Source organism: Notothenia rossii (assembly GCF_949606895.1).
Source record: "Notothenia rossii genome assembly, chromosome: 2".
Lineage (NCBI taxonomy): Eukaryota > Metazoa > Chordata > Actinopteri > Perciformes > Nototheniidae > Notothenia > Notothenia rossii.
The window spans coordinates 85247983-85274494 of record NC_136904.1 but is presented as its reverse complement, the minus strand read 5'-3'; the positions used below and the strand labels follow the sequence as shown (position 1 = coordinate 85274494).

Here is a 26512-nt window from a genome sequence, read left to right as displayed (position 1 = left end):
TGCACAAACACCTATATAACACCCTACAGAAAACGGAAACTCCCAACAATGATGATAGGGACTCTTTAACAAGACCATCTCTAAATACTAGCCTCCTTTGCACCTGTCCCTTTTAATTTTTCAATTACACAAACATGAAGTTTATAGTGAGATTGTAGTTTGTAAGCTCACTACAGTTAGTCTGAGTGATGGCATACATCGCATCACTTCACACCTTCATATTGCAGAACTAGTTATTTAGCTATTGAATCCAAAATGCTTCTAAGTTCTTGCCAGCATTCAAGATGGCCTTAGGACACAGTTTTGCATTTGAAATACGCCTATGAAACGCTGAGAAGCACATAGGGTTATTAACAAAGTTGGAAACCACAATCAAAGTTTGGGAAGAACCTGGAAGGGACAAAGGAACACGGAAAGTATATTTAGTGTCCTACACTGTCGCCACATCAGGAGATGATCCCTTAACTGTGAGTATGAAGAGGAGGGACCCGTTCGTTGTACACGAGGCATGCGAGTAGTGTATAAAGACCTGAGCCAATCCCTTTAAACACATGTAAATGCACCGCAGGCAAACAGCACGAGAGACAGGGGGAGGAGGAGTGGGGGGGGAGTCTGGTACGAAAGCGCAGATTTGTAGCGTTGAGTGAGGAATGCTTTGACGCTGTAACAAGCCCCCCCCCCCAGCACCACCTCCCCCTTCTCTCCCTCACCACTCCTCTCCTCCGCCAATCTCGCACCTGATGTGTGGGGGCTGCTGGGAGTCGCATGCCAAGATGAATAACAACCGGCTGTTAGTCACGATAGAGCACGAACACACACGCCGCCGCCTGTCTCTCTCTCTCTCTCTCTCTCTCTCTCCTCCTCCTCCCTCTCTCTCTGTCGTCTTCTTCCTCACCCTCCCTCTGTCTTTCTCCCTCTGACACACACACAAACAGCATTTTCTCTGTGATTTACGAACACATTGAGATTCCATTTCACTCCTCTGTCTCTCTGTGTGTCTCTCCCGACTCACCACAGTGCAACATTGACATTTGGGTTGAAGGTCATACCACACATTCCAGTCTTCCACATTGTGCTCATGACCCGTTATCAACGTGGTTGGTGACACTGAGTAGATTGCAGTGTGTGTGTGTGTGTGTGTGTGTGTGTGTGTGTGTGTGTGTGTGTGTGTGTGTGTGTGTGTGTGTGTGTGTGTTTGTGTGTGTGTGTGTGTGTGTGTGTGTGTGTGAACTGAGACCACAGAGTGTTTTTTTTCTTTCTGGTTCGATACCAGCTTTGGCTCATATCCGCAGATACTGCCAATGTTTGTAGATTGAGACAAATCTGTGGGGAATGCTATTGATTTTGGTGTTTATTGAAATGCAACTGTTAGGATTTGCAGTTCAATTGTCACAAAAAAAAAAAAAAAAATGTATTCTTCATAAAATTCCCCTAAAAGCTCCATTTGTAAAAATATATAAAGAAAGAAAGTCTTAGTTATTTGTTATTTCACTCTTTAAATAAGGGGAATTTGTTATCAGACCCCGCATTATTTATCACGATTCATAAACACTTGTGACAGATGGTACCATTCAATTTGGAAAGTTAAATCGTCTAATTGCAAACTCTGGAGCGAGGAACTGATAAAACCTTTTTTGCAGGATTGCACAAAGATCACTTTAAGAATTATTCAAACTTTATTTTTACATAATGTTTATGAAATGAAGATGCATTAGAAATATTTTAAAGGCTACAATTAACAGTGATTTTATTCATTAATAACCTGATTTGCAACGCTGTAAAAAAAAAAAAACAGCTCTTGACCAACAGCACAAAACCCAAAAACATTTAGTTTCCGATCACATAAAACTAGCTTCAGAACCTAAGGGTCGCCGGTTCAAGTCCCCAAAGAACCAAATACAGCGTGTGGACTGGTTTCTGGAGAGGGGCCAGACTGCCTCCTGGCGAGGTGCCAGATCCCCAAACTGATCCCCTGGAGCTGAATATATAATAGCTGCCCACTGCTCCTAATACTAAGATGTGTAAAATGCAGAGACTTAATTCCCCTCTGTTTGCTGTGTCCCATTAACAAGTTGATTACATTCTAGGCTTGTCAATAAGCACTTGAATTGCTGCTGACAATGGATAGCAAACGTAAGCAGGGTATCACACTAAACGAGGCTGGAAATAAGGTAAACATCAACATATTAGAATTGTCATTGTGAGCATATTGACATATTCTGACATTGATATTTAAAGAGGCCATATTATGCTTTTTGGGGTTTTCCCTTTCCTGTTGAGTGTTATAGGTTTTTGTACGACTCCACACTGGGCTCTTGAGAAAGCATGAGAAAAATAAAGACCTTTTTTAACATTAAAGCTTGTAAACATGTCCCAGTAGAGGAACAAATGACAGATATGAACCTGAAAATGAGCATGAATACAGCATCACAGAGCCACCTGGCTAAAGAATCTTCTGTTCAGCTTGGCAGCTTTTAAGGGAAAATGACTTGGGGATGTATTCAGACATGATCAATTTGTTAAATTCCTAACAAATGTATGGAGTGATGTGCATGTCCTAACAGGGCTATAGATGTATGTGTGTGCAGCTGCTGTACCTGCATGCCAGTAGGACTCAGTAGGCTCCACCAATCCCTGTCCAGGCCGAAGACAAAGGCGTTGGCCAAGCCGTGGAGAGGTGCCGACAGGACGTGCAACAGGGTGAGCGAGAAGGATGGATCCTTTGGGTAGAAGGCATTATGGAGTCTGTAGGAGGAGAGAGCGGAAGAGAGGGAGTATTGAGTTCAAAGTTGTAAATAAAGAGACAACCTGCGAGAGAGCTTCAGCGGTGAGGTTGAAGTAATCGAAAGAGAAGTCACAAGGAGTAGAGAGGCAGCAACAGGAGAAAGAAGGGTAAAGACAGAGAGCGAGAGGTTGATAGACGGAGCCACAGAAAAGGGGAGAGAGGACAATTGAGTGACAGACTGAGGGACAGGGTGAGAAGAAGAGGTAATGAGAGCAGGCGGCAGAGGCAGAGAAAGAGAGGGGGAGAGAAAGAACGAAAGGGTAGGGCGAAAGAGCGAGTGAGCTTTATATCAGCGTTTAAGAGCCCATTAGGCAGCGTGAGACGGCTGGGCTGACACATTCTTGGCTGCCGCCTCGACAGCACGCAGCACTTTACAAGGACAGGGAGAAGAGTAGCGCTCAACTCCCTTCTCCTGCTTTTTCTCTCATCTCAGTTTCCTGCTTCTCCTGACCACAAATTCACCATCCCATTTTCTCCTTCTTTTTTTTCATTCCACACACGTTTTCTACAAACGCCCCCCCCCCTCTCCTCCCCCCCTTCTACGCTATCTCTCCCATTTCTTTGCATTCGGTTTCATCTGTCTGGATATCTCATTTTCATCTTGACTCATGAGGGCGATCCTCAAATCTTTTCTTTTCAATTCCCCTCGCTGTGCCTATCTCCCCGGGAGCCTGGGGCATCACTGGAAGGAGAACCTGATATTGTGTGGTGTGGCTGCAAAACTAATGGCTGCCTCCGAGAACGATGCTGCTTAGCCATTAACCCTGGATTAACCCTGTATTAGCACTGCTCGTTGGGTTAGCGCGCCGCTAATGTCTTTTATTGATCTATTAGCGAGAGAATCAAACCGCACACAGCTCATAGCGTTTTCCCCCTGTGGTCCTGGGTGGGGTGTGCGGACTGAACTAAGTGGCCGTGGTGGTTGACCTCGGGGTCCTGAAAGTCTTCCCTGAGCACCTTGTGCCCCGAAGGGAAGGGAGATACAAAACCAACCATTTGAGGAAGAGAACCACTGTTGTGGTTACAAGGAGTTACGTGAGACACCACAGTCACTCCTCTCCTTGTGACTGACAGTCAGAGGAGGAAACACATCTTCAGTCTAAAATGAGAATGGTTCTTGTTTTACTCTTCTAAACACCAAAACTGTTATATTTCAAACTATTCATCCAATTAAAAATGTTTCAACAGTGTTGCCAATAGTGTGACAGCATTGAAACAAACACATTGATACCAGTCAAGATACAACACATCTGGCAGATCTATGACCTTAGAAATCATTAAAATGGTATAAAAGTTAAAAGAATGAACAATACCATTTTGATAGAAACTATTCCAACATTGTGTCTATTCCATCAACCAAACACAATATCTCTAACAATAATGTCAGCAACAAAACAACATTAGTAAGCAATAATAATGTAAGATTGTTTCTGTTCGATGTTTGACGGTTAGCTAAATTGTCCATATTTTTTTCAAAGCATAACTCAAGCATTTAAAATATGCACAATAAATGCACTCAATACGGCATTCAAGGTGATGAAGACGCTAGGAATAATAGAATATTACTTTGATGATCGTTTCAAAGCAGTTTCCAGCTGTGTCGCCATGACTATGTTAAGAAAACCGCTAACACCAACCCCCAAGGAAGATTGCTGGTCCTGAGGCCATTTTTGGGCCAGATCGGGAAATAACAACTTCCGTTTCAGTCGTGTGATACACAAAAGTACATTTTCCAATTGAATCGCAAAAGGGAAAGAGACATCTGTAAATCAGCAAAAAAAGTGAATGCAATATTTTCCCTTCTCCAATCCTGTGAATAAGCCGAGACGAGAAGCTAGGAGGCGGGTTTAGGTGAAACCAGTGGCGGCCGGCCCATAGGGGCGCCGCCCCCCCTCTTCCCACATGTTTGATTGTCATTCAAAATTAAAAATAAATTTAAAAAAATTGTTTTCCAAAAAATATATATTTTTTATTTTTATTTTTATTTTTAAAGAACAAGGTAAATATTATATAGTTGGTATCAGTAAAATGTATAATCTACAATAAAATCTCGTTTAAAATTGTTTTACGATGTATAAAGTTACTGATAAGTCACATGTTTCCTGCCTGGCCGCAGCGTGTATCATTACCCTCTCTTGTCCGGGCGGTAGAAAGGAGCCCTCAGCCAGAGCAGCTGCAGCCAACAAGCTGACTGTTGCTATCTGGAAACTATGCTGCCGAAACATAATTTTAGCCAGTCAACGTCGTCAGATCTGATGCTCAAAGGGCGCCCTTTCAGCGTGTCTGTGAGTTGTTTAGACTCGTATCCAAGGTGACGCTACAGTGGGGGATGGCTGCGTCTGCAGGTGTAGACTCCGGTGCTAGTGGATCGCCGGAGCTGTAGATTAACATTTGCATGCTTATTGTAGTTGTAAGGGCAATGCCTGTAGCACCATGGAGCATATGTGTGGGCTGGACCTGTATTTTACAGGAAAGGAGTGATCAGAGGGTCGAGTTGTCGATTCTTTTTCAGTTTTCATCTTCCTCACCCTCTCAGACTTTGAGTTTTGCGCGCTGCTAAAGAGACGCGCTACCATGGAAACCAAACAATGGTGTAGCTGTATTAAAGTCAGAGTGGAAACAGTCGTGAGTAAATCTGATTTTGTCAGAAATCGGGAGAAATGCGGGAGTCTCCCGCGAAAATCGGGAGGGTTGGCAAGTATGACTGACTGACACCCACCCACCCACCCCCACACCCACACCCACACACACACACACACACACACACACACACACACACACACACACACACACACACACACACACGGTTTTGTCACCATTTCCATAGCCCCACCCAAAATATTTTCCACCAGCCGCCACTGGGTGAAACACTAACGGCCCGTCCGCACAGCAGCTTTAAAAAAATCTTGAAAATCTTGGAGCTGGGCGTGTCTGAAAGCTTGGGGATTTTTTGCGAGCAACGCGACCAACAACCAATCACATGAATCTCCCGCCCCCGACATACAAAGCAATAGCAATGTTAAAACGAAGTAAACTGGATATAAAATTCCCAAACAGGCGAAAACCTACCAGTTTCACCCACTGTCTCGGCCACCTCCCTCCATGCCTGGTTCCTCCGGTTTGTATTATAAGTTATTAGCGACTGGTCATAAAGAACCGGGTGATTGAACTAATTTCTCCTCCATTTTCAGGAATATAGAAAATGAACTGCAGTCTGGCTCTCCCAGCTTGCACGCGGTTTGATTGGCTAGCGCTTGTACTGTCAGATTTGCATAAACGGGATTTGATTGGCTGACGCTTCCACCTCAGATTCAAAAGTTGAGCATTGCTCAACTTTTGAATCCTGAAAATCCCGGAAATCCTGGAAATATTCGCTTTGCGTCCCCACAATGCAGTTCGGCGAAAAGCGAGGCAAAGTGACGTCACCCCATTCAAAGCCAATGGGCAGAGAATCGTTGGAAGATTTTTTTTAACGCTGCTGTGTAGAAGGGCCGTAAGTACTTCATTGGCTAATAGATGCAGAGGATCAAAGGATGATACAGGTAATTATATCACTTAGTAATTGAGCCATTCAGCTTCATTCAACTCCTGAGCAACTTTCATATGGAATGAAAAGCAGCCGGCCTCCGACTCTGCGTCCAGTTCTATTTATACATTCATGGCCTACACTGAGCATTGGTGCCAAAAGTGAGTCGAGTCGAACCATGCAGTAGAAATAAGGCATACGGAAGCACATCATTAGGATCCATTTGACAGCCTTTAAAAACCCAGTGAGAACTGCAGGTGAACAGTGCAGAAGATGATTATGGAGATTCTTCCTCAAATCTGGTTATAATCCCCTCTTATCCTCTTTTGCAGCACAAGGTTTCAAGGTTTATTGGCCACTAATCTTTCTCCATTTACCCTCCAACTAGTTCTTGAAAAGTTGTGACAGGGGAAGAAAGTTGGGTTGGCCGAAAGCTGCAGGCCAATCTATAATGAGAACCTACCTGCTTTAAGTCATTTGGGGTAATGGTGTCAACTAAATGCCTAAATGCGCCTTCAAATAAAACCAACAGTGCAGCTTGTGGAGACCAAAGTGGCGTGTCCTGGCACTTGTCGGAGTAAGGACCATTTCGGAGCGACGCTGCCTATTTTCTGGGTTAGCCTACTGCTGTATCTCAGAGGACCAGACCAGCTGCTGCTCACATTCATTTCACTTCCCATTAAAGGTGAAATAAATCAGGAGTCCCCACACAACCTCCTTAGAGACACAGGAAACACACACACACACACACACACACACACACACACACACACACACACACACACACACACACACACACACACACACACACACACACACACACACACACACACACACACACACACACACACACACACACACACACACACACACACACACACACACACACAGAGGAAGTCGGACACATGTGGACATGCAAAAACACACATGCACATCACGGTCTGTGCGTAGGTGGGTACACACAGTATAACGTAGGTCATGTTCATTGAGGATGTCAGCTGGAGAGGAAATGCTGTGGACGTGCGTTTGTGTGTGCGTCTGCCATTGTGTGTGTGTGTGTCTGTGCGTGTGTGTTTCTCTGACAGCGCAGCGGTAAGAGTGAGTGGGTCTGTGTGAAGGGGGGCTATTTCTGGCGTCTCGTTTTTTTTTCCTGCTGCCGCAAAGAAATGCGATCGGCGTCCGGGAAACGAGAGCTGGCAGCAAGCAATCATCTGCCTGCCACACACACACACACACACACAGCACCTCGCAGCGCCGAGCAACACGCGCCATGGCAACGGAACAGCCGCAATTAGAGCCGAAGAGCCTTTCCCCTCCATCGAGGGAGAGACGGAGAGCGAAATGAAAGGAGGAAAGAAAGAGCAGGCGAGAGAGAGAGAGACAGGAAGAGGGGAGGGGAGGGAGGGGGGGAGGGAGGGAGGGAGGGAGGGGGGAGACGAGTGTCAAAGAAACAGCACCGCACAGGAAGGAGAGAGGGAGAGGAAAGGAGAACACGATAAAGAGGTGAGAATGTGCAAGAGGGAGGCTGCGAAGGGAAACGAGGGCCGAGAGCAATGGAGGAGGAGGAGGAGGAGGAGGAGGAGGAGGAGGAGGAGGAGGAGGAAGGGCTAAAGGAGTGAGGCTGAAAGGAAAATACTAAAAAGCAGGGGAGGTAAAGAGCTAGGTAGAGGAGGAGGAGTAGGGGGAAGAGATATCCAAAAAGACAGATTGCAAGACATGAGCGAGACAAACAAAAGAGATTACGTGCGAGAGAAACCACGATAAGACGAGGGGGAGAAAAAAAGGCGAGGAGGTTAGATAGAGAGAGAAGGAAGCGACGGGGGAGGCGTGTGGAGGAGGAGGAGGAGGAGGGGGGGGGGTGGGCTGCTTCTCCTGTGTGAGCCGGGCTAATGAAAGATGAATGAGGGAGGCAGTGGTGGGAAGGAGAGTGGGGCTGCGGGCGATGCCTGGCTGAGCTGCTGGGTGTGTGTGTGTGTGTGTGTGTGTGTGTGTGTGTGTGTGTGTGTGTGTGTGTGTGTGTGTGTGTGTGTGTGTGTGTGTGTGTGTGTGTGTGTGTGTGTGTGGCGCAGTCGAGTGAGTCTCACAATTGGCTGACTGTTGTTGGACAACAGGGATGATATTGTGTGTACTGTATGACTCGGGAGCAAACGGTCAACAACAATAAACACACTCGCGCGCTCACGCCCACGCACACAGCAGCAGGCGCTTTCAGAGGAAGCCTGTTGCCACCTGTACGCGTGAAGTCAATCATTAGTAACCGCACGGCGTCTCCGAGCCTTGCTCACTTATTCAGACCTTCCATCTATCATGCTGTCTGTCACTCTTTGAGCCCGTCTCTCTCCCTCACCCTCCAGATTCACTGCAAAATCCCTCATCCGCTGCCTCTCCCTATCTCTTCCAATATCCCACCCTGCCAGTCTATACCACTTTCCAGGCATCAATTTCTCTCCTCCCTCCATCAGAGTTCACCTTTTTCATCTGCCTCTAATTGTTGTGGCGAACATCCTCGGAGCCGTGGGAAAGGCGTACTGTAACAGCTTGGATGAGAACTCCGTCCAGAGAGTGGAGGGCGGCCAGACAGAGAAGTCATCCTGACCCCTGACTGCACTTCTTCTTCTTCTCTTCGACGGGCTGGCTGCTTTTTTTCTTTCTTCCTCCAGACAAATCACATGCTTCGCAGTGCCAAAACAAGCCCCTAGTGCAGCTGCTGACAGCAGATCTGAACTTTTATTTGACTAAAAGAGATAATTCTGCCAAAACGAGCTTAATCCTTCGACACGGGGCAAGGTCAAAATGTGATCCAATGTGATTTTCATGAAACACTCCGTTACAGTTTGACTACATCCAGATATGACAATGAAGGCATGAATACATAATCAAACTGAACATGTGATTTCAACCTTAATTTCTGAGGACAATACCATTTTGGTGCACTATTTAGGGATTTATAGATGATACTTTAATTTCTACATAAACCATGACCACCTGTGGTGATACTTACGGTAGAGTGTACTGCCTGCAGAGTGCTTTAAACTCAAGAGACCATTTTAAATGGACTATTTAATTAAATGTAGGTCCAATTAGAGAAATAAAATAGTAACACCAGATAACAAAATAACCAACATTTCCCAGAAACAAACACAAGATAACAATTACCGGTAACTAGACATTACCACAGTTCCAACACGTCTAATTATGCTGGATGATGCTTTGCGCCATGATGGCTTCTATCAAATTTGCAGTAAGAATCAAAATCCTGATTAATGCAGTTCAAACTCGCAAACATTTTAAGATATAGATAGCTACATATTCTACTCAATGATTGACCTTTAATCAGGAGAAAACCTGAGGTGTGGATACACAGGTTCCAAAGGTTGTGTGGGTTTACAACATGTTACTTGAGAATGTGTGTCGGCCTTGAGGACAGGCCTTTTATTGTCCAGTGGCAACATGTGATCAGCCACTGAAATGTGCATAAAGCTTTGATGCTTTGGAACTCTGAAGCAAATAGTGTGCTCTATAGATATGGACAGCGTAGGGTCAACACGGGGATTTCCATGACGGCCACAGGCATGACTCCCATTATACACCAACCCACAGATGCACACATACTGTGCAAAAACAAATATATTCCGGAATCGGTCAAAAACAAGCAAACCGACCGCATACAAAAACACACAAAAACATGTGAGCCTGCACACCTGCACGGTTGCGCACACATACACTGACAGACAAAGAAACACACAGACCTTGGGGACAGAAGCGGCTAACGTTCAGAAAAAAAACCCAAACAAAGAGACATCCTGTTTCCTGGAACACAACACCACTCAACCTTCAGTGCTCCGAGCAGCCAGCAGAACACGCACACAAACACATACACACGCAAAACATCAGTTCGTTGTCCATCACTGCGTGTGTTTTTTCCTTGATCCTGATTAATGTACCGGCGTGTGTCTGTGTGTCCAGCGATGCCACTGGCTGTGATTTTGAGTGTGGGTGGCACGTGATTTTATCACTGTGGCCAGAAGTGTGTGTGTGTGTGTGACACAGAGAGAGAGGGAGGGAGGGAGAGCAGATGATAGAGTAGGCTTTAGCGATTCCCTGGAGTGTGAGGCAGCGTTTACGGCACTCTCCGAGCAGCCAGAGTGATGAATATTTAAAGACGTGCCTGAAAGAGCAGAGGGAGGGGGAGCAGCGTGTGTGTGTCCGTGTTTATGTGCGTGCATGCGTTAGTGTTTGCATGCGCTTGTGAATGTGTGCACATGCCTAAGTGTGTGTGAGGGACGTTATCTCGTATCTCCTATAGCATTTGTGTGTGCTACCATATATGAATGTGTGTGCCTGTCTGTCGTTGGTATGCCTATATAAGCTATATGTAGGAGTATAGTCATTCATATAGAGCCTTTCTCTTTATATGTGTTATAATGTGTATGTTTGTCTACGAGTATTTTGTGTCTGCATATTGATTCACACTCATGCAAATGTATATTTTTCTGTCTATAAAAAAAGTCTACTCGGATATTAAATCTACAGTGTCTATGTGTGTGTCCAGACTATACGCAAGTGCCTGCCCTGTGTGTGTGTGTGTGTGTGTGTGTGTGTGTGTGTGTGTGTGTGTGTGTGTGTGTGTGTGTGTGTGTGTGTGTGTGTGTTTGCACTTCACACAGCCCTGTAGGCCAGCTCTCTGTCTCGCTAAATGGGGATGAGTAGCAGAGCGTTGCCGCTGCTCAACAGGAGACGAATGGCTATGGGGCTTTCTGTCTCCAGTTACACACCGATCACTGCCTGAGACGCTCACACACACACACACACACACACACAGGGGCACAAACAGGAATGGTCATCTATCCACCTAAATGTTATCTGGGCTACACACCCACATGTAGCTGAGCTGTCATGTGGGCAAGCATGGTGTTCAAAGAGCATGACATCTGACACCACAAACGTCTTCTGACTTTGAGGATTTTTGTGTTGTATTTCAATAGCAGTAAAAAGAATGTCACATATAATTTGACCATCCAAACTGATGATTAGAACTGTCATCCTATGTGCTCTCTTAATGGGATGTATTGCAGTGTATGAAATTGTATTTAAATGTAGCAAATCCAGTCATGAAAACCCAGAGAATCACTCTGGTATGAAATACTTGCAAGCTATATCAAACTGAAAACGTATTTTTAATAATCACACTCAATTGAATTTGAGGAGATGGATAAATAACAAAGGTTTGCAGATAAATAAAGATAAGAGTTGGAAACTTGCAAACTGCCTTTCAGTATCTGAGGAGCTCAGTGGTTCAAGTAAACAAAACACCAGGAAAGATATTAGGGTATACAAACCACACACCAGCCTACACACACACACCGAGGCACAAACACGCATCCCCACGCGATGAATGCAAGATATTCCGAGAGGCGAAGGAAGGGAGTGTAGAAAGAAAAGAGAAAGCAGGAGTGAGAGAAAGAGAAAGAGTGCATCCTGGGATGCAGAATGCCAAATACAGTGAGATAAGAGTTAATGTATCCCCCCCAGCCCCCTCTTCATCCCTCTCGTTTGGCTCTCTCTTTCTTCCTCCCTCACTCCATCCATCCCTCCCTCCTCCGCCTCCTCCCCGTTTGCTTTGAGGGATGAATAATAACTGCTGCTCTGAGATTTCCTCCCTCGTTTTTCAAAGCGCAGAACGGAGATGGGGAAGGTCTGCCTGGCCCGGGCTGCGCGTGCGGGCTGGAACACGAACACACACACACACACACACACACACACACACACACACACACACACACACACACACACACACACACACACACACACACACACACACACACACACACACACACACACACACACACACACACACACACACACACACACACACACACACACACACACACACACACACACACACACACACACACACACACACACACACACACACACACACACACACACACACACACACACACGCGCGCGCACACACCGTCTTGTTCTCGCTGCTCGCCTGGAGCAGGGAAATCAGATCTCCTCCAGAGAAAGACGGGGGGGGGGGGACGGGGGGGTGCTAAGGCGCTGTAGCGCTGTAGGGAGCCCGTACAAAAAAATCCCCTGCAAGCACGTATAGGGCTATACACATCACAAAGCCCACACGCAGCATCGAGGGAAACCAAGAATAACTAGGAGGATGCGAGCTGCCTCCTGGGGCGACAGGGTGAACTCAAGGTTAGAGACAAATCACCGGTTCAAGCCCCGCCGCCAGGGCCAAAGCGTCCACGCTGAAGCACCCCCTCTGCCGGGCACGTAACGCTGATTGCTTAAAGGCATCTGTAGTTCTCCCGCCATGTGCCGTGCTTTGGAGCTTAGGGCTTGGAGAGAAAGCCTTGAAGATGAGAGGGAAAGCAGACACTAAATGGGGATGCCAGTTTATTTGCGCTCGGTGTCAAAAGGGGAACGTGGGGTGGCGGGGGTTTAAGCACAGAGCGCAGAGTTCTCGTAAAAAAAAGACAAGCAGGCTGTCCAGGAGGAGCACTTGCACGTCAAGCCGCGACGTGCCGCGGAAATCAGCAGCTAGGTTTCAGAGGAGAGGGCTTATTTATGCAAACAGGCGTACAAGCGCGCACAGTAGGAATCTAGACAAGCCTTGTAAACAAACACACACCCACACCATAAAGCACACAGGGGAGGCGATGTGAGAAGCAGACTGTGAAAACTCTAGTCGCGCCCGGGCAGTGCTGCCACACACACACACACACACACACACACACACACACACACACACACACACACACACACACACACACACACACACACACACACACACACACACACACACACACACACACACACACACACACACACACACACACACACACACACACACACACACACACACACACACACACACACACACACACACACACACACACACACACACACACACACACGAGCTGCGAGAGAGAGATTGAAGTGGCGAATAGGGACGGAAAAGAAGGACAAAGAGAGAGGAGGAGAAGGAGGAGGGATAAGTGCGAAGGTGCGAGTGTCTGGTGCTACTTTTGTGTTGCCAAACGAGGACACGTCAATGAGTGAGAGAGAGAGAGAGAGAGAGAGAGAGAGAGTGTGTGTATGGTAAAAGGGTCTATAATGACTCGAACCATGCGTGTGTGTGCGAGCGCGGGCGAGGAAAAAAGTAGGAACGCTTTCCCATTTCAATTCGCAACAGCTGGTGTCGAATTAACACATTTACCAGTGTGCATTTGGAACAGATTAAAATTGTGTGTGGCGTGTGACTGTCTCTACGTGTGTGTGTGTGTGTGTGTGTGTGTGTGTGTGTGTGTGTGTATGTGTGTGTGTGTGTGTGTGTGTGTGTGTGTGTGTGTGTGTGTGAGTAAGCAGATGAGGGCCAAAACAAGAGTGTGTTTGTGTGTGGGAGTGTCTGTGTATTAACGCAATAGATCAGGGCAGGAGGGACAGAGAGAGGGAGAGAAAGAAAGAGAGAGCAGCAGGGAGGGATGTAGAGAAGGGGGGAGAGGGAGAGCGAGAGAGAGCTCTACCCAACGGCTTTAGCTGCTGCCCTGGGCCGTCTCTCTAAGCCCTGTTTAGGAGGCTTTGGAGCTCAGATAGAAATAATCCCCCACTCAGACACACACACACACACACACACACACGATAGGCATGCATACACATAATAAAAATTAAAATGCACACACGCGTACATACACAAACACGCGGGAATGCTCACAAACAGACACGCAAGTCGAGGCGAAAAAACAAGTGCGCACACAGGCCTACGAGGCAACAAGCAGCGACAGCACATTCGCCTTGACACGAAACCAACCACCCGCCTACACACACACACGAGCAGAAACACACACGAGCAGAAAAACACACGCACACACACCGAGGCTGCTGCTTCCGCACGGCAGAGCACAGCGACATCAGCACGGCACCGTGACAAACACTTTACACACTCCAGCACTCAGCAGAGGGGAGGGATAGAGGGAGAGATTGGAGAAAGAGGGGAGGAGGACGAGGCGGAGGAGGATATGAGCCAGGGAGGGAGGTGAGTGAGCAGGGGAAGAGGGAGGGGAGGCTAACAAATTAATAGGAGCCGGAGATATACACAGCCAGCGCTGCAAACGGGGGAGGTGGAGAGGGAGGAGGAGGAGGAGGAGGAGGAGGAGGTGGAGGACGACGACGAGAGAGCAATTCATTCCCGTTTTCTCCTCGTTCGCTCTCTGGAGGTAGGCTGCGCGAGCGAGCGTATTTGCTCAAGAGAAGGGGAGGGGGGGGGAGGAAGAGAGGGGGCTTTGTTTGGCAGAAGAGAGGCAAAGTGGAGTAGGAGATTCTCACGTTTTTTTTGTATTATTATTATTTGGTTTATTATTATAGAATTAAATGAATTGACTATGTGCATTATCCAGAATACAAATCAATGAATCAGCTTAACTTTTCCTATTGTTTTTTGTATTATTTCGTTTTTTTTTCATTTAATTAATTTTCTAAAATGTTTATCGTTTTCCTTTTAAAATATATATATTTTTTTATTCATGGTTCGCAATGTTTATGAACTTACCGGTACATTCCAAATGTATAATTATGTTGATTTTACAAAGCTTTGGCAACACTGCATGTCATTATAGTCATGCTAATAAAGCGATTTGAATTGAATGGATTGTGATGTCATAAAAACACAGAAGGAAAAGGTGTCGAAAAAAAGAGGGGAAATAATGAAGACGTCTTGCACTCGAGAGGAGGAGGAAGAGAAAGTGACAGGGAGGGAAGGCGGGAGAGGAGAGGGGGGGGGGGGATTGGTTGTTGTTTTGGGGTTTGCACAGGATGCAGTTTGTCATCTTCATCAGCCGACAGTTGGGGGGGAGAGAGGGAGGAGGGATGGAGAGGTGGAGGAGGAGGAGGAGGAGAGGGGTGAGGTGAGGGGGGGATGGGCGGTGTTTAAGCGGGGCCTTTGAGAGACGTTGACCCTGTAATTGACCTGTGTCTCCGCCTACATCGCCGGGGCGACAAGCAGAGCCGCTGCAGCTAATCACTTAGTAACCCTGACCTGTCAATCACACCGGTCTCCGCGTGGAGGAAGGGAGGGAGCGGCAGCAAATGAAAGAAAGAGGGGGAGAGAAAGAGAGAGGGGGGGGGGAGGAAGGGAGTGAAAGAGTAATAACAGCACCGAGGTTATCATTTACTGGACCGCTCGCTTCCCTCAGCCGATGAAGCCCTGGTTTTTAAAAAAAGCCAATAAAATGCTCTGTGCTTCGAACACGCACAATCTCCTCGTGCTGCTATAGAGAGAGAGGCTTTCTGAGAGTTCAGATAAGAGGGAGTAAGAGAGGGGAGGCGGGTGAGGTAGGGAGGGGTGACGGGTTGAGAAGAGATAAGCTGCATAGTGAAGCCAACATGCCAATAAAACAACGGGGCGCCGAGTTTATGTGCTGTATAGGTCTTGTGTGTGTGTGTGTGTGTGTGTGTGTTACCTGTTGATGAGGGGGAAGATGGACACCACCAGGTAAACGGAGGGATACCACTTCAACGGTTTGATCTCCTCGGCCAAGGAAACCTGGAGGAGAGAAAAGTGACTGCTGAGAAACGTAATACTCACATCAACACCCTTGTCTCTCCACACACACACACACACACACACACACACACACACACACACACACACACACACACACACACACACACACACACACACACACACACACACACACACACACACACACACACACACACACACACACACACACACACACACACACACACACACACACACACACACACACACACACACACACACACACACACACACACACACACACACACACACACACACACACACACACACACACACACACACACACACACACACTTCGGGACTTAACTGGAAGATCGGTGCACTGAGGCAAACAACAAAGGCCAATTAAACCCTAATAAAATATTAACCTGCTGATAATACGCAATATCCACACAGTTATGAGGAGAAACGGGGATTCCAATTAAACTGGTAGCCAATACTAATGCCGTAATGTGAAGGGGGGGGATGGATTCAATATCTGGTGGACGAGCGGGCAGGAAGACGGAGAGATGCGGCAGCAGCAGCAGCTCTAAGCCGAGGAGGGGGAGTGCTTTTACAAGCCGTTATCTAATTCCCCGGAGAGGAGGACTCTTGCGCCCGGAAGAGGCTGAGAAGCGCGGCCCCTGGATCGATTTTCCGTGCTGTGCTGTTTTTCCACCCCTCCTCCCTCCTCCTCCTCCCCCCCTAGGCTAGAGCGCAGTAGCAGCGCAAAGCCTCCCTCCCTCTCTCTCTCTCCCTCGCTCTCGCTCTAACACATAAAGTGGAGGCCAGGAGGCAGGCCCACGAGCTCTGGTCTCTACCCCCACATGCTGGAAATTAATTACTCACCAGAAAGACCCCGAGGCGTGCAAGCTCTAACGCAGGCCTTTTAAACAATTCAAATGAAAATCACGAAAGCTCCCCGGAGGTATTTCTTCATTTGTGTGTGTGTGTGTATGTGTGCACGCACGTTGAATATGTTGACAATAAGAGCCACATTTTCACCGTGTAACGTACCCTGGCTGTATGTGAACAGAACTCGGTCGTGTTTCCACATCACAGCCGCTTACAGCAGAAACCCAAAGGGAAGCATTAGGCTTAGCCCTATTAATGTTTATCATGATGGGGAGCTCTGACATCACCGGACATGTTGAGCTCTGCCTATTGTCATCTCGTGTGTGTGTGTGTGTGTGTGTGTGTGTGTGTGTGTGTGTGTGTGTGTGTGTGTGTGTGTGTGTGTGTGTGTGTGTGTGTGTGTGTGTGTGTGTGTGTGTGTGTGCGTGCGCGTGTGTGACGATTGTGTCATTGGAAGAGAGGAAAAGGGCAAGCCGCGAGCCTGAAGGATGCTAAGTGGAAAAGGAGATTTGTGGGTGTGTGAGCCACTGCAGAAATTGTGTTTTAGAGAATGCATGGAACCAGTATCTCAGATGAAAATTCGGTGAGGTGTAGAGGCAGGCATTTGAGGAATGTCAATGCCCAAGAGACAGGATGTGGGAAAGGAGGAGGAGGAGGAGGAGGAGGAGGAGCGCGGCTAAAGAGCCTGGTGTTTTTAATCACAGTCCTCCCGTGTCAGAGGCCCCGGCGCTGCTCGGGAAGCAGAGGGGAATGAAACCGTAATTATGTGCGGCGGGCACTGCGGTCCCAACGTTAATGACGCAAGCTAGATTACAGACGGTTATCGGGAGCAACCCATCCCCTTTACCACCCACTGTACTACTCACCCTCACTCGCGGAGGAAAGATAATCAGCATCAGGTTTCATCGTCAAATTCAAGGACTTTTCAAACTAGGTATTTTTTGAGTGAAAACGACAGACCAGTGATCATCATAAGGGGTTTTCTCATGGTTCATTTGGATTTATACAGCCACATTTTTTAAATGACCAATTTGACCAAAAAGAGGCTTTACAATTCTACCCATACGGCGGATGTAATGAATTAAGTCGTTTAGGAAAGAGATTTAGAGTATATTGGTAAATTGTATTTTGAGAAATAAGTAATTATATGCGTTCATAATTGTTTTGACAACTGCTGTATCGAGCTTTAAAAATGTTTTCTTTTTTTTGTATTGTCTTTGCCTTTTTGCCTTTATTGATTGCAAAGCTGGAGATAGGCAGAAAACCAGAGAAGAGAGGGGAGAACATGCAGCAAACAAATAAATAAAAGGGGTAGTGGTCTGCATTAATGACTCATTCTAAGCATACATTCGCTCTGCCTGGTGTGCTGCAGGCACCCCCCTCTATCTCAATTTTTAAACTTAATGAAAAAAGCATCCTCCTGTTCAATTTCCCAAATTGGGATCAATAAAGTACCATCTCATCTTATCTTGCCTTCATTAAATGTTTTCTATGTCTAATACAAGCTGAGCAGTTTTCTTTTTCTCCAATATCCATTTTGAAGCCAACATGGACAAGAAGTCCTTTAGACAGCGAAGCAAACTCAGGTATGAGCTTTGGTCAAATTGAAAGCTATAAAATGGCATAATTGGAGAGATTGTTCTGGCTGGAACTAAAATGCCATATTTTAATTATTTTCCATAATCCTTTCTTAAAATACCTTGAATACACAATTTATTTTTCTAAAAATTGATTTTCAGGGATGGTTAAAACCCAAAAGCAACCTGTCAAGCAACCAGAAGTACTGCTGAGGACTCCAAACAACACATACCTGACAGCTGGGAAGTGGATCCCTACAAAAGGAGTTGTATGGGTTTTGTCAAAGCCACATGTCGTTTTGGAGAGCCCTTAGGAGACAAACCCAACTGTCCTTGCAGCTTACTCAGAGTAAAGAAGTACTTCAGGATGTTGGTGACATGTAAAAAGTGAAATCTGGCACATTAATGACACACACATGCAGAGGCAGCACTCACCAAGAATCAAGGCTGTGAACACACACACACACACACACACACACACACACACACACACACACACACACACACACACACACACACACACACACACACACACACACACACACACACACACACACACACACACACACACACACACACACACACACACACACACACACACACACACACACACACACAAGTAGACACCTCTCAATGTGACTCAAGGCAAAGCTTGTGTGGATCAGTAAACAAACACCCTGGGAAGATAACGAACAAGCAGCTCGCTGTTTACTCTTTGTTGCTACCCGACGGGACTGAGCTGCTGTGTGAGCAGTAGTGCAAATGTCTTTAAAGGTGTGTGTGCGGCCTGACTTAAACACCCTCTCCTGAATATCCCCCTCGCTGACCTGCGCTGCTGCAAGACCTCATGGTGTGTGTTTGTGTTCTCATGCATGACCGCAAACAAATTGCCCGGGACACACAGAGATGTGTCACAATCATGTGACTGACGGACCTGATAACTGCCAACACTAGTTATGGACGTCATTACCACACACACACACACACACACACACACACACACACACACACACACACACACACACACACACACACACACACACACACACACACACACACACACACACACACACACACACACACACACACACACACACACACACACACACACACACACACACACACACACACACTTGAGATGACAATAGGCAGAGCTCAACATGTCCGGTGATGTCAGAGCTCCCCATCATGATAAACATTAATAGGGCTAAGCCTAATGCTTCCCTTTGGGTTTCTGCTGTAAGCGGCTGTGATGTGGAAACACGACCGAGTTCTGTTCACATACAGCCAGGGTACGTTACACGGTGAAAATGCACACACACACACACAGGAGGGGGATGGTCCCGGTCTGAGTCAGAGAGAGATAAAAACAGGATCGAGAATGGCGTACGCAGAAAACCACATGTGTGACCACACAAAACATGAGAAGCGTAGATATGTGCGTGTGTGTGTGTGTGTGTGTGTGTGTGTGTGTGTGTGTGTGTCCGGCATCCATGTGTACAGTAACAGAGAACATGTGAGGCGCAGAAGGAGGGAGATGTGGCGAAGTGAATAGAAATAACCAGAGCCAGCGGTCTTCAGAAACCCAGCAGGAATCACTTTCTCTAGTTTACACCTGCTGCTAAAAACACACACTCACTCACACTCACACTCACACACACACACACACACACACACACACACACACACACACACACACACACACACACACACACACACACACACACACACACACACACACACACACACACACACACACACACACACACACACACACACACACACACGAGCCAGGGCTCGCTGGCTTGGCAAGCACAATCGGGGAGGCTGTTGTTGTTGTTTTAAAGCATCGCAGCGCGTGCATAAACTCTCATAAATATTCATGCCCATGAACCTGGCCTGCTGCTTTATTCATGCTGGGTATGAGTACAAGAGTGAGAGAGATGGAGGGAGGGAGGAAGAGAGGGAGAATGGAAGAGAGGGAGAATGAAAGAGAGGGGGGGAAGAAAGAGAGCACAAAGCAAAAAGGCAGGGAGGAAAAGAGAGGAAAACAAGGTTAGCTAGTGGGAAAGAGAGATACGAGGAAACGGAGAGTGTGATAGAAACCACTGCTGACTTATTTACACTCTGTGCAACACATAGCAATTAGCCCACATGAGCAGAGAGTGTGTGTGAATGTTGCTGACACACATTCATGCACACACACGTCACTTGTGAGGGCTATGCCAGTTCAGTGTGCAGTAATTACATCTGCCACTTAGGGGCAGCATCTACATAACCTTAACCCTAACCCTAACCTGCCCCCCCCCCCCTCCCAAACACACACCTCTCCCTGCGGGGTGTAGGTGTAACACTAGAGCAAGGGAAGGAGGGGTGAGGTAACCTAAAGCAAGACTGCACCTTTTCAACTGTTCCTCAGTAAGGCTGTGACTCTGATCACCTCTGTGGAGGGTGCTCGGTGGATTGCAGCACTTTACATTTTAATTATTGGTCGTCTCCATATTCATGCACCATGCGTGGGCGGCGGGTAAGGGTGAGGTGTCTTTCTGGAGGACACTTGAACAACATGTTTGTAGAATAGCCAGATAAAGACTTAAAGAGGAAATACTTTCCAGAACCAGAAAGAATTGGATTATTTATTTAAACATGTTTTCCAGCTATTTAGTACTGCGCTTCCATAAAGTGTACGGACCTATGTGAGACACATTTCAAACAGCAGAGGCCTAGGGAACTTGACATTTAGTCCAAAGTACGGGTCAAACCCTCTGTAACCTACATTTACCAAATGCGACCCATAACATATTTTCGTTAGACCCTCTCTGACCCGTGTTGACACACTGAGTCTCCCTGACCTTTAGCTGCCAGCACTCTTTCTCACATAGCGTCTGACAATTTCTAGAACTTTCTGAAAGTTGAACATTCACACCATGATAAGCCAGCTGTGTGGAGGTGAGGAAGTTCTCTCTCAGGCGTCCTTTTTTAATCCTTTCACAACTTTTTCTGTTTTCCGATTATTTCTTTCCTCATGTCCTGTAACTCAATCTGACCTCTTTAGGTATTCATATATTTGGCAGGTAACTTTTCTAGTTCCCTTGTGTTTCAGTAAGGTCAGGAGCAAAACAGACAAGCTCCAAAATTTAAAACACGTACGCATACTCACGCACCCACATTTAAATAAACATACACAGGCACAAACACACACAGTGGGAAGCGTAGGTGTCACAAGGTCAGATTGCTCCCCGCTGTTTGACACCTAACAGCGTGCGAGCATAAAAGCTAATCCCGCACACACACTAATCCTCACGCTCGTGTGTATGCTCGTGCATGCCTTGAGTGTGTGTTGATACATCTGACAATGGGACAAAGCTTTACCTTTCGTCTCTCTCTCTCCGGGTTGAAGGTTCCCAACCATGACTGCATCTGTGCATAAAAGACACAAAATGGGAAGGAAAGGTGAGGGCACTTACTTTGGCCAACAACAACAACAACAACAACAACAACAAGCAGAATAGAAATATGATCATTTAAAGATGGTGTTTTTTCCTAGAGAGTTTCCTGAGGTCCTAGTGGCGAACAGATATGACATTGGCTATCACTCCAATGCTGAATCCCTCCACCTTATTACACATCCCTGCAAGAGTTTCCTAATTCACAGCAGAGTGCAGAGCTTAGATGCAGAGGGGAGCACTTAGACAGCTCCCAGCATCTCACAAAAAGAGGGTATTGATCAGCTTCAGCGCACACAATGTGACATGAGGAAGAAGATGAAAAGGCAAAAGGGTGCGGAGAAAAGAGAGACCTTTTTTGAAGAAGTGTTAAAGAAAAAGGAAAAAGTGGAGCAAACATGGCAGATCTGAGATCTCCGGAGAGAACGTGGGAACACTTTTCGCTCTTCCTCTGTCTCCTCTCTCAGGGGAATGCAGGGAAAATGTCAACAGCCACGCGCAGGGAAATAGACACACACTCACACGCACGGTCACACCCGTGCACAAGACTAGGACTGGTAATGGTGGGATAGGGGCGGGCGGGGGGGGGGGGGCCGTAGGAAACCAGAGGGTTTATGTAACCCAAGACTTCATAGAGAAATCTCTGGAGGCCCAGAGCTTCACACACAAAAAGAGGCAGCTTTGCGCTCCTCTGTTCTGCAATTTATTAACTCAATGTTGCCATGGTTTCACCGCACTGACGTGATTGTCATTGTTAAATCTATGTGTGACCGTGGTGTGCTTGTGCAGTGCAAGACAAAAAACAGCCATTCGGTCATTTAATGAGTTCCAGAGCACCACCTCCCATCCAAATGAACAACCTAAGAGGAATATAGTCAGGCTTCGGCCAGGTCTCCAGTGTGAGTACCTACCGTTTGTTGCAATCTCTTTTAAGGATGTGATACCTGAAGTTGAGCAATTCAGACAGAAAGTATTGATGCGTGAGGCTTAGGCAGGAAGGATGTACAAATCACATTCATAAAACAAACAGCACCACACACTCAGACCTCTCTGTCGCGCCTGATAATGACTCATTAGTTTTCAAATCCTCTATTTAGTATGAGCTCACACTGTCCCTCAGAATGTGTCCGTGTTCCTCTAAATAATCCTGTTGTAAACAGCGTGGACTTGGTAAACTAATGAGGTGCGGAGTAGTTTTCCGACCCCTATCCTCCCCCCGCCTATCTGTGGAAAGCGGAGAAACTTCTCCGTCCAGCTCACATCCCGCCTCTCTTCACTCTGCCTCCTCGGCTTTATCCCTTTTCCCGATGCGGCGCCACCTACCCTGCTTCCAAAGCTTTTGAAACTCTTTCAAGTGAGACAGCCTGCAGCTGAAAAGAGATAAGGCTTGAGCTCTTCATAAATATGATAGAGAAAGCAAAACGGCAGACTGAAGAGGGGGAAGAGGCACGGGAGGAAAATGATTGGGAACGGGAAACTGAGGGTGGATAGAGACAGAGACAGATGGAGCTGGAAAGGAAAAGAGAGGCAGAGGAAAGAAGAAAGGTGGGAAACAGAGATACAGAGAGACAGGAGGGTGAGGGAGAGGAGGCTGAATACTGGGAGCTGAATGAGTTATGAGATGTAGGTGGCAACGTGGCTACATTCAATTCATCCTCTTTATCACATTCATGATGAAGCGCTGTGTAGTCTCTGTCCCCTTCCCCTCCCTTCAGCTACCTGAGGTCATGTGTCTGCAGCGCGGCTAATCTGTCACACCCACTCATCGCTGTCTCTCCAGCCCAAATAAAGAATACTTACATGCACGGTTTTAATTTATTGTGAGACTGTGGTGAGTTTCACCTGATTATCCATTACTTTTTTTGGCATACCAAAAACCCCACAGACATATTGTTGTAGCGCCAGCCAGCAACCTTTCCGCTGGCAGTACGGCCACACTGTGTTGTCAGATGAGGGGAATGAAAGCTATGCAATATTTTAGGAATGCTCCCTCTTGGCTTCTACTGTGCCCTTACAATTGAACATAACACAAGAGCTATGAAGTGGAGAGGAGGTAAAGCAATAATTAAATTCATTATCGACACACATTTTATGAGAAGTTGGAATAAGTGAAAGGTGGATATTTGGTTAAAAAATGTAAGCCAGCTAAAGAGTTTCAATTAGACTTTGATACACCCCTTTGAGATGAATTCAATAGAGTAGATTTGAGTAAATAAGGAGCAATAACTATGATTCAGAGTCTCAGCCAGGACTAGGTAGCTAGCAATTCAAACATTTGCAACAATGCTGACAGAGCTCAGAGTAAACCAAAACTAAGAACAAAGAAGTTCATATCACAACGCACACAGAGGAAGGGGGGTTTCATTGTATAACCAGGTAGACATTACTCCACAATATATTTACATTGCATATACAGTGTAGATGTTTTCTACTATAGTAACCTTCTGAGTGTGAAACAATAGAGCTTCCTAATGATTATTGACTATCAGAGTTGCATTGTTTCTTCTTCCATGCATGGACCAATTGTCCACCAGAGCCCACTCCCAACCAGAACATTATATTTCAAACACAGAAAATGTTTTCAAGGGATTTCTCTTTGAGTCTTGTGAAAACCCACAACACACATCAAACCTGTCTGAGCAATCAGAAATGTCAGCTTGTACTAATGTCACATTTCTAAAAGGTCACAATGCACTTGGATTCAGTTAAACTGCCAGTGTTGTGGACGGCTACCGACTGCACGCATGTTGAGCACTCACCCTCGCATTGGCCACGCAGATTATCCTGGCATAGCAGCAGATCATCAGGAAGATGAGGCTGAACAACGGCACGTACCATCTGCAAACGAACAAACACCAGCAGGTCGTAAAGGAACTACAAATGAGAAATGTTATACAATGTTATTACAAGAACGTTTGATTTACTGTGGCTTGCTTATAGTGTTGGATCAGGAAGAGGAAGGGGAGGTTTTTGATAACTCTTTTAGAATAAAGAAAATGTCAAATGACGAAAAAAAAAACTGGATTTAATTTGTTTCTTAGCCACGAGTTGAGTGTCATATACCCTAATGGAATTTATACTGTGATAGGATGTAATAACATACTAGGTCCAATGTTTAAATATTAGCGCTGTCCAAACCGATTATCGATACAACAACATTTAATAAGATTTCCTCTGCAGCAATGCAATCTGAGAAGGTTGTTATTGTTAGATATGATTTGGACCTGGACCAAAGCAAATTCAGATGTTTATGCAAAACCCTTGTTACTCAGCTTTTATATTATCTTGTATCTTGATTTTAAACATGAATCATTCCTCATTTCATGCACTCATGCCACAAGCATCCATTAAGGAATGTTTATATAAAGGTTACACTGTTCAGACGGTGTAATCTTTGCACCATTTTCCTAAATAGCTGATTAATAGATGACACATAGTTTGTGCACAGACAGCAAAGAGTAGAACAGGCCTGACTCAGCACACGGACCCTGCTGCTCATAGTTTCAGTGAGCAGATAGACAGGCACACAAAGAACAAAAGATAATGCCAGTCAAGTCGCAACACCGGAAATGCGTGACATTCCTACGGGATGAAGGGTTGACAATCGAGGGAGGCGCGGCGGAGAATAACATGTCAGGTATTTCTAAGCGAATGAAAACGAGCGAGACGAGCGAGGAAAACAGTGGAGAAGGATTTATTGGAATGGCAGCCTTGTTTTATGCAACCTCTTGGGAGGTGATGTAAGCTCGGAGGAGTTTCAACCTCTCCCTGTTATCATGAAACGGGCCTTTGTCTCCCTTTGATAGACAGGTTCCTGGCCACCACGTCTCTGTTCAGCCTCGGTAACTCTGAGCAGTCGGGACCAAAGACCTCCTGAGCACCTGGCACTGGCAGGGAGGCGCCGGCCAAATGCACCTACGTGATAATCATATTATATTGTGCAGAGGGAGGACATCAAGAGTTACCACGGGCTTGAACATGACCCAGAGGGAAAACAACTGACATTCAAAGCAGAGAGAGTGAATCTGCGTCCGACCCATAAATACAGCCACACATGCTTTCAAAAAGGAAAATGGATTGGGAATAAATGTACAACACTCTGCTATAAACGGCAACTTTAAGCAGGATAAAAAAAACGAAAAATAGTGGGTCCTTGGCCTAATTTCACTTCGTCCACACTTGTTTTTCAAGCCTGGGGGTCCAGAAAATCCTGTGTGGAATTAAACTTTTTATTGGCAGGGGATTCTGAGATGGTAGGCGTTTGTTTCACAGCAGAAAACAGGGCAGAGGGAAAGGCTGCTTTACACATCGTGTTTCTTCATGTCTTGTAGGGAACATCTATCTACAAAGAACACCCTCTTTGAACACGCGTGTATGTGCGCGTCCACGCAGGTTCAATAATGGCACGGGACAATGATGAAAGCGTTTCAGGGGAGACCTGCGCGAGCGTCACCTCAGTGTGATTTAATAACCCAGCTCTCCGGAATAAACAGGGTCCAATTACGCCAGCGCACGTCCCGTTAATGATGGAGAGACGAGGTGGGGGGGTGGGGGGGGGGGGGGGGGGGGTAGGGCGGGCTGGTGGAGAGGAGAAAGGAGGGGGTGGCCTTTTTAACGATAGCGTGGGGGGGCTGCGAGGAAGAGAGAATGACGGGCGGCAGCTACAAAGTGCTCTAATTAGCATGATAATGATCTGCCATTAGAGTCCGCTGTGCTCTACAGCTGAGCACTACCCAGAGAGAGAGAGAGAGAGCGAGAGGGAGA

The 26512-nt window shown here is 46.4% G+C and overlaps 1 protein-coding gene across 1 annotated transcript in view; it reads right to left on the bottom strand.

Moving 5' to 3' along the window:
* Nucleotides 1-26512, bottom strand: part of LOC307028444 (cyclic AMP receptor-like protein A) — a 49404-nt gene that overhangs the window by 5510 nt on the left and 17382 nt on the right. The window contains exons 9-12 of the mRNA XM_079663463.1: nucleotides 24508-24586; nucleotides 21675-21722; nucleotides 15791-15873; nucleotides 2598-2745 (exon numbers count right to left, since the gene is read on the bottom strand). Coding sequence (XP_079519589.1) covers nucleotides 2598-2745; nucleotides 15791-15873; nucleotides 21675-21722; nucleotides 24508-24586 — 358 coding nt within the window. The remainder of the gene's footprint in view (nucleotides 1-2597; nucleotides 2746-15790; nucleotides 15874-21674; nucleotides 21723-24507; nucleotides 24587-26512) is intronic.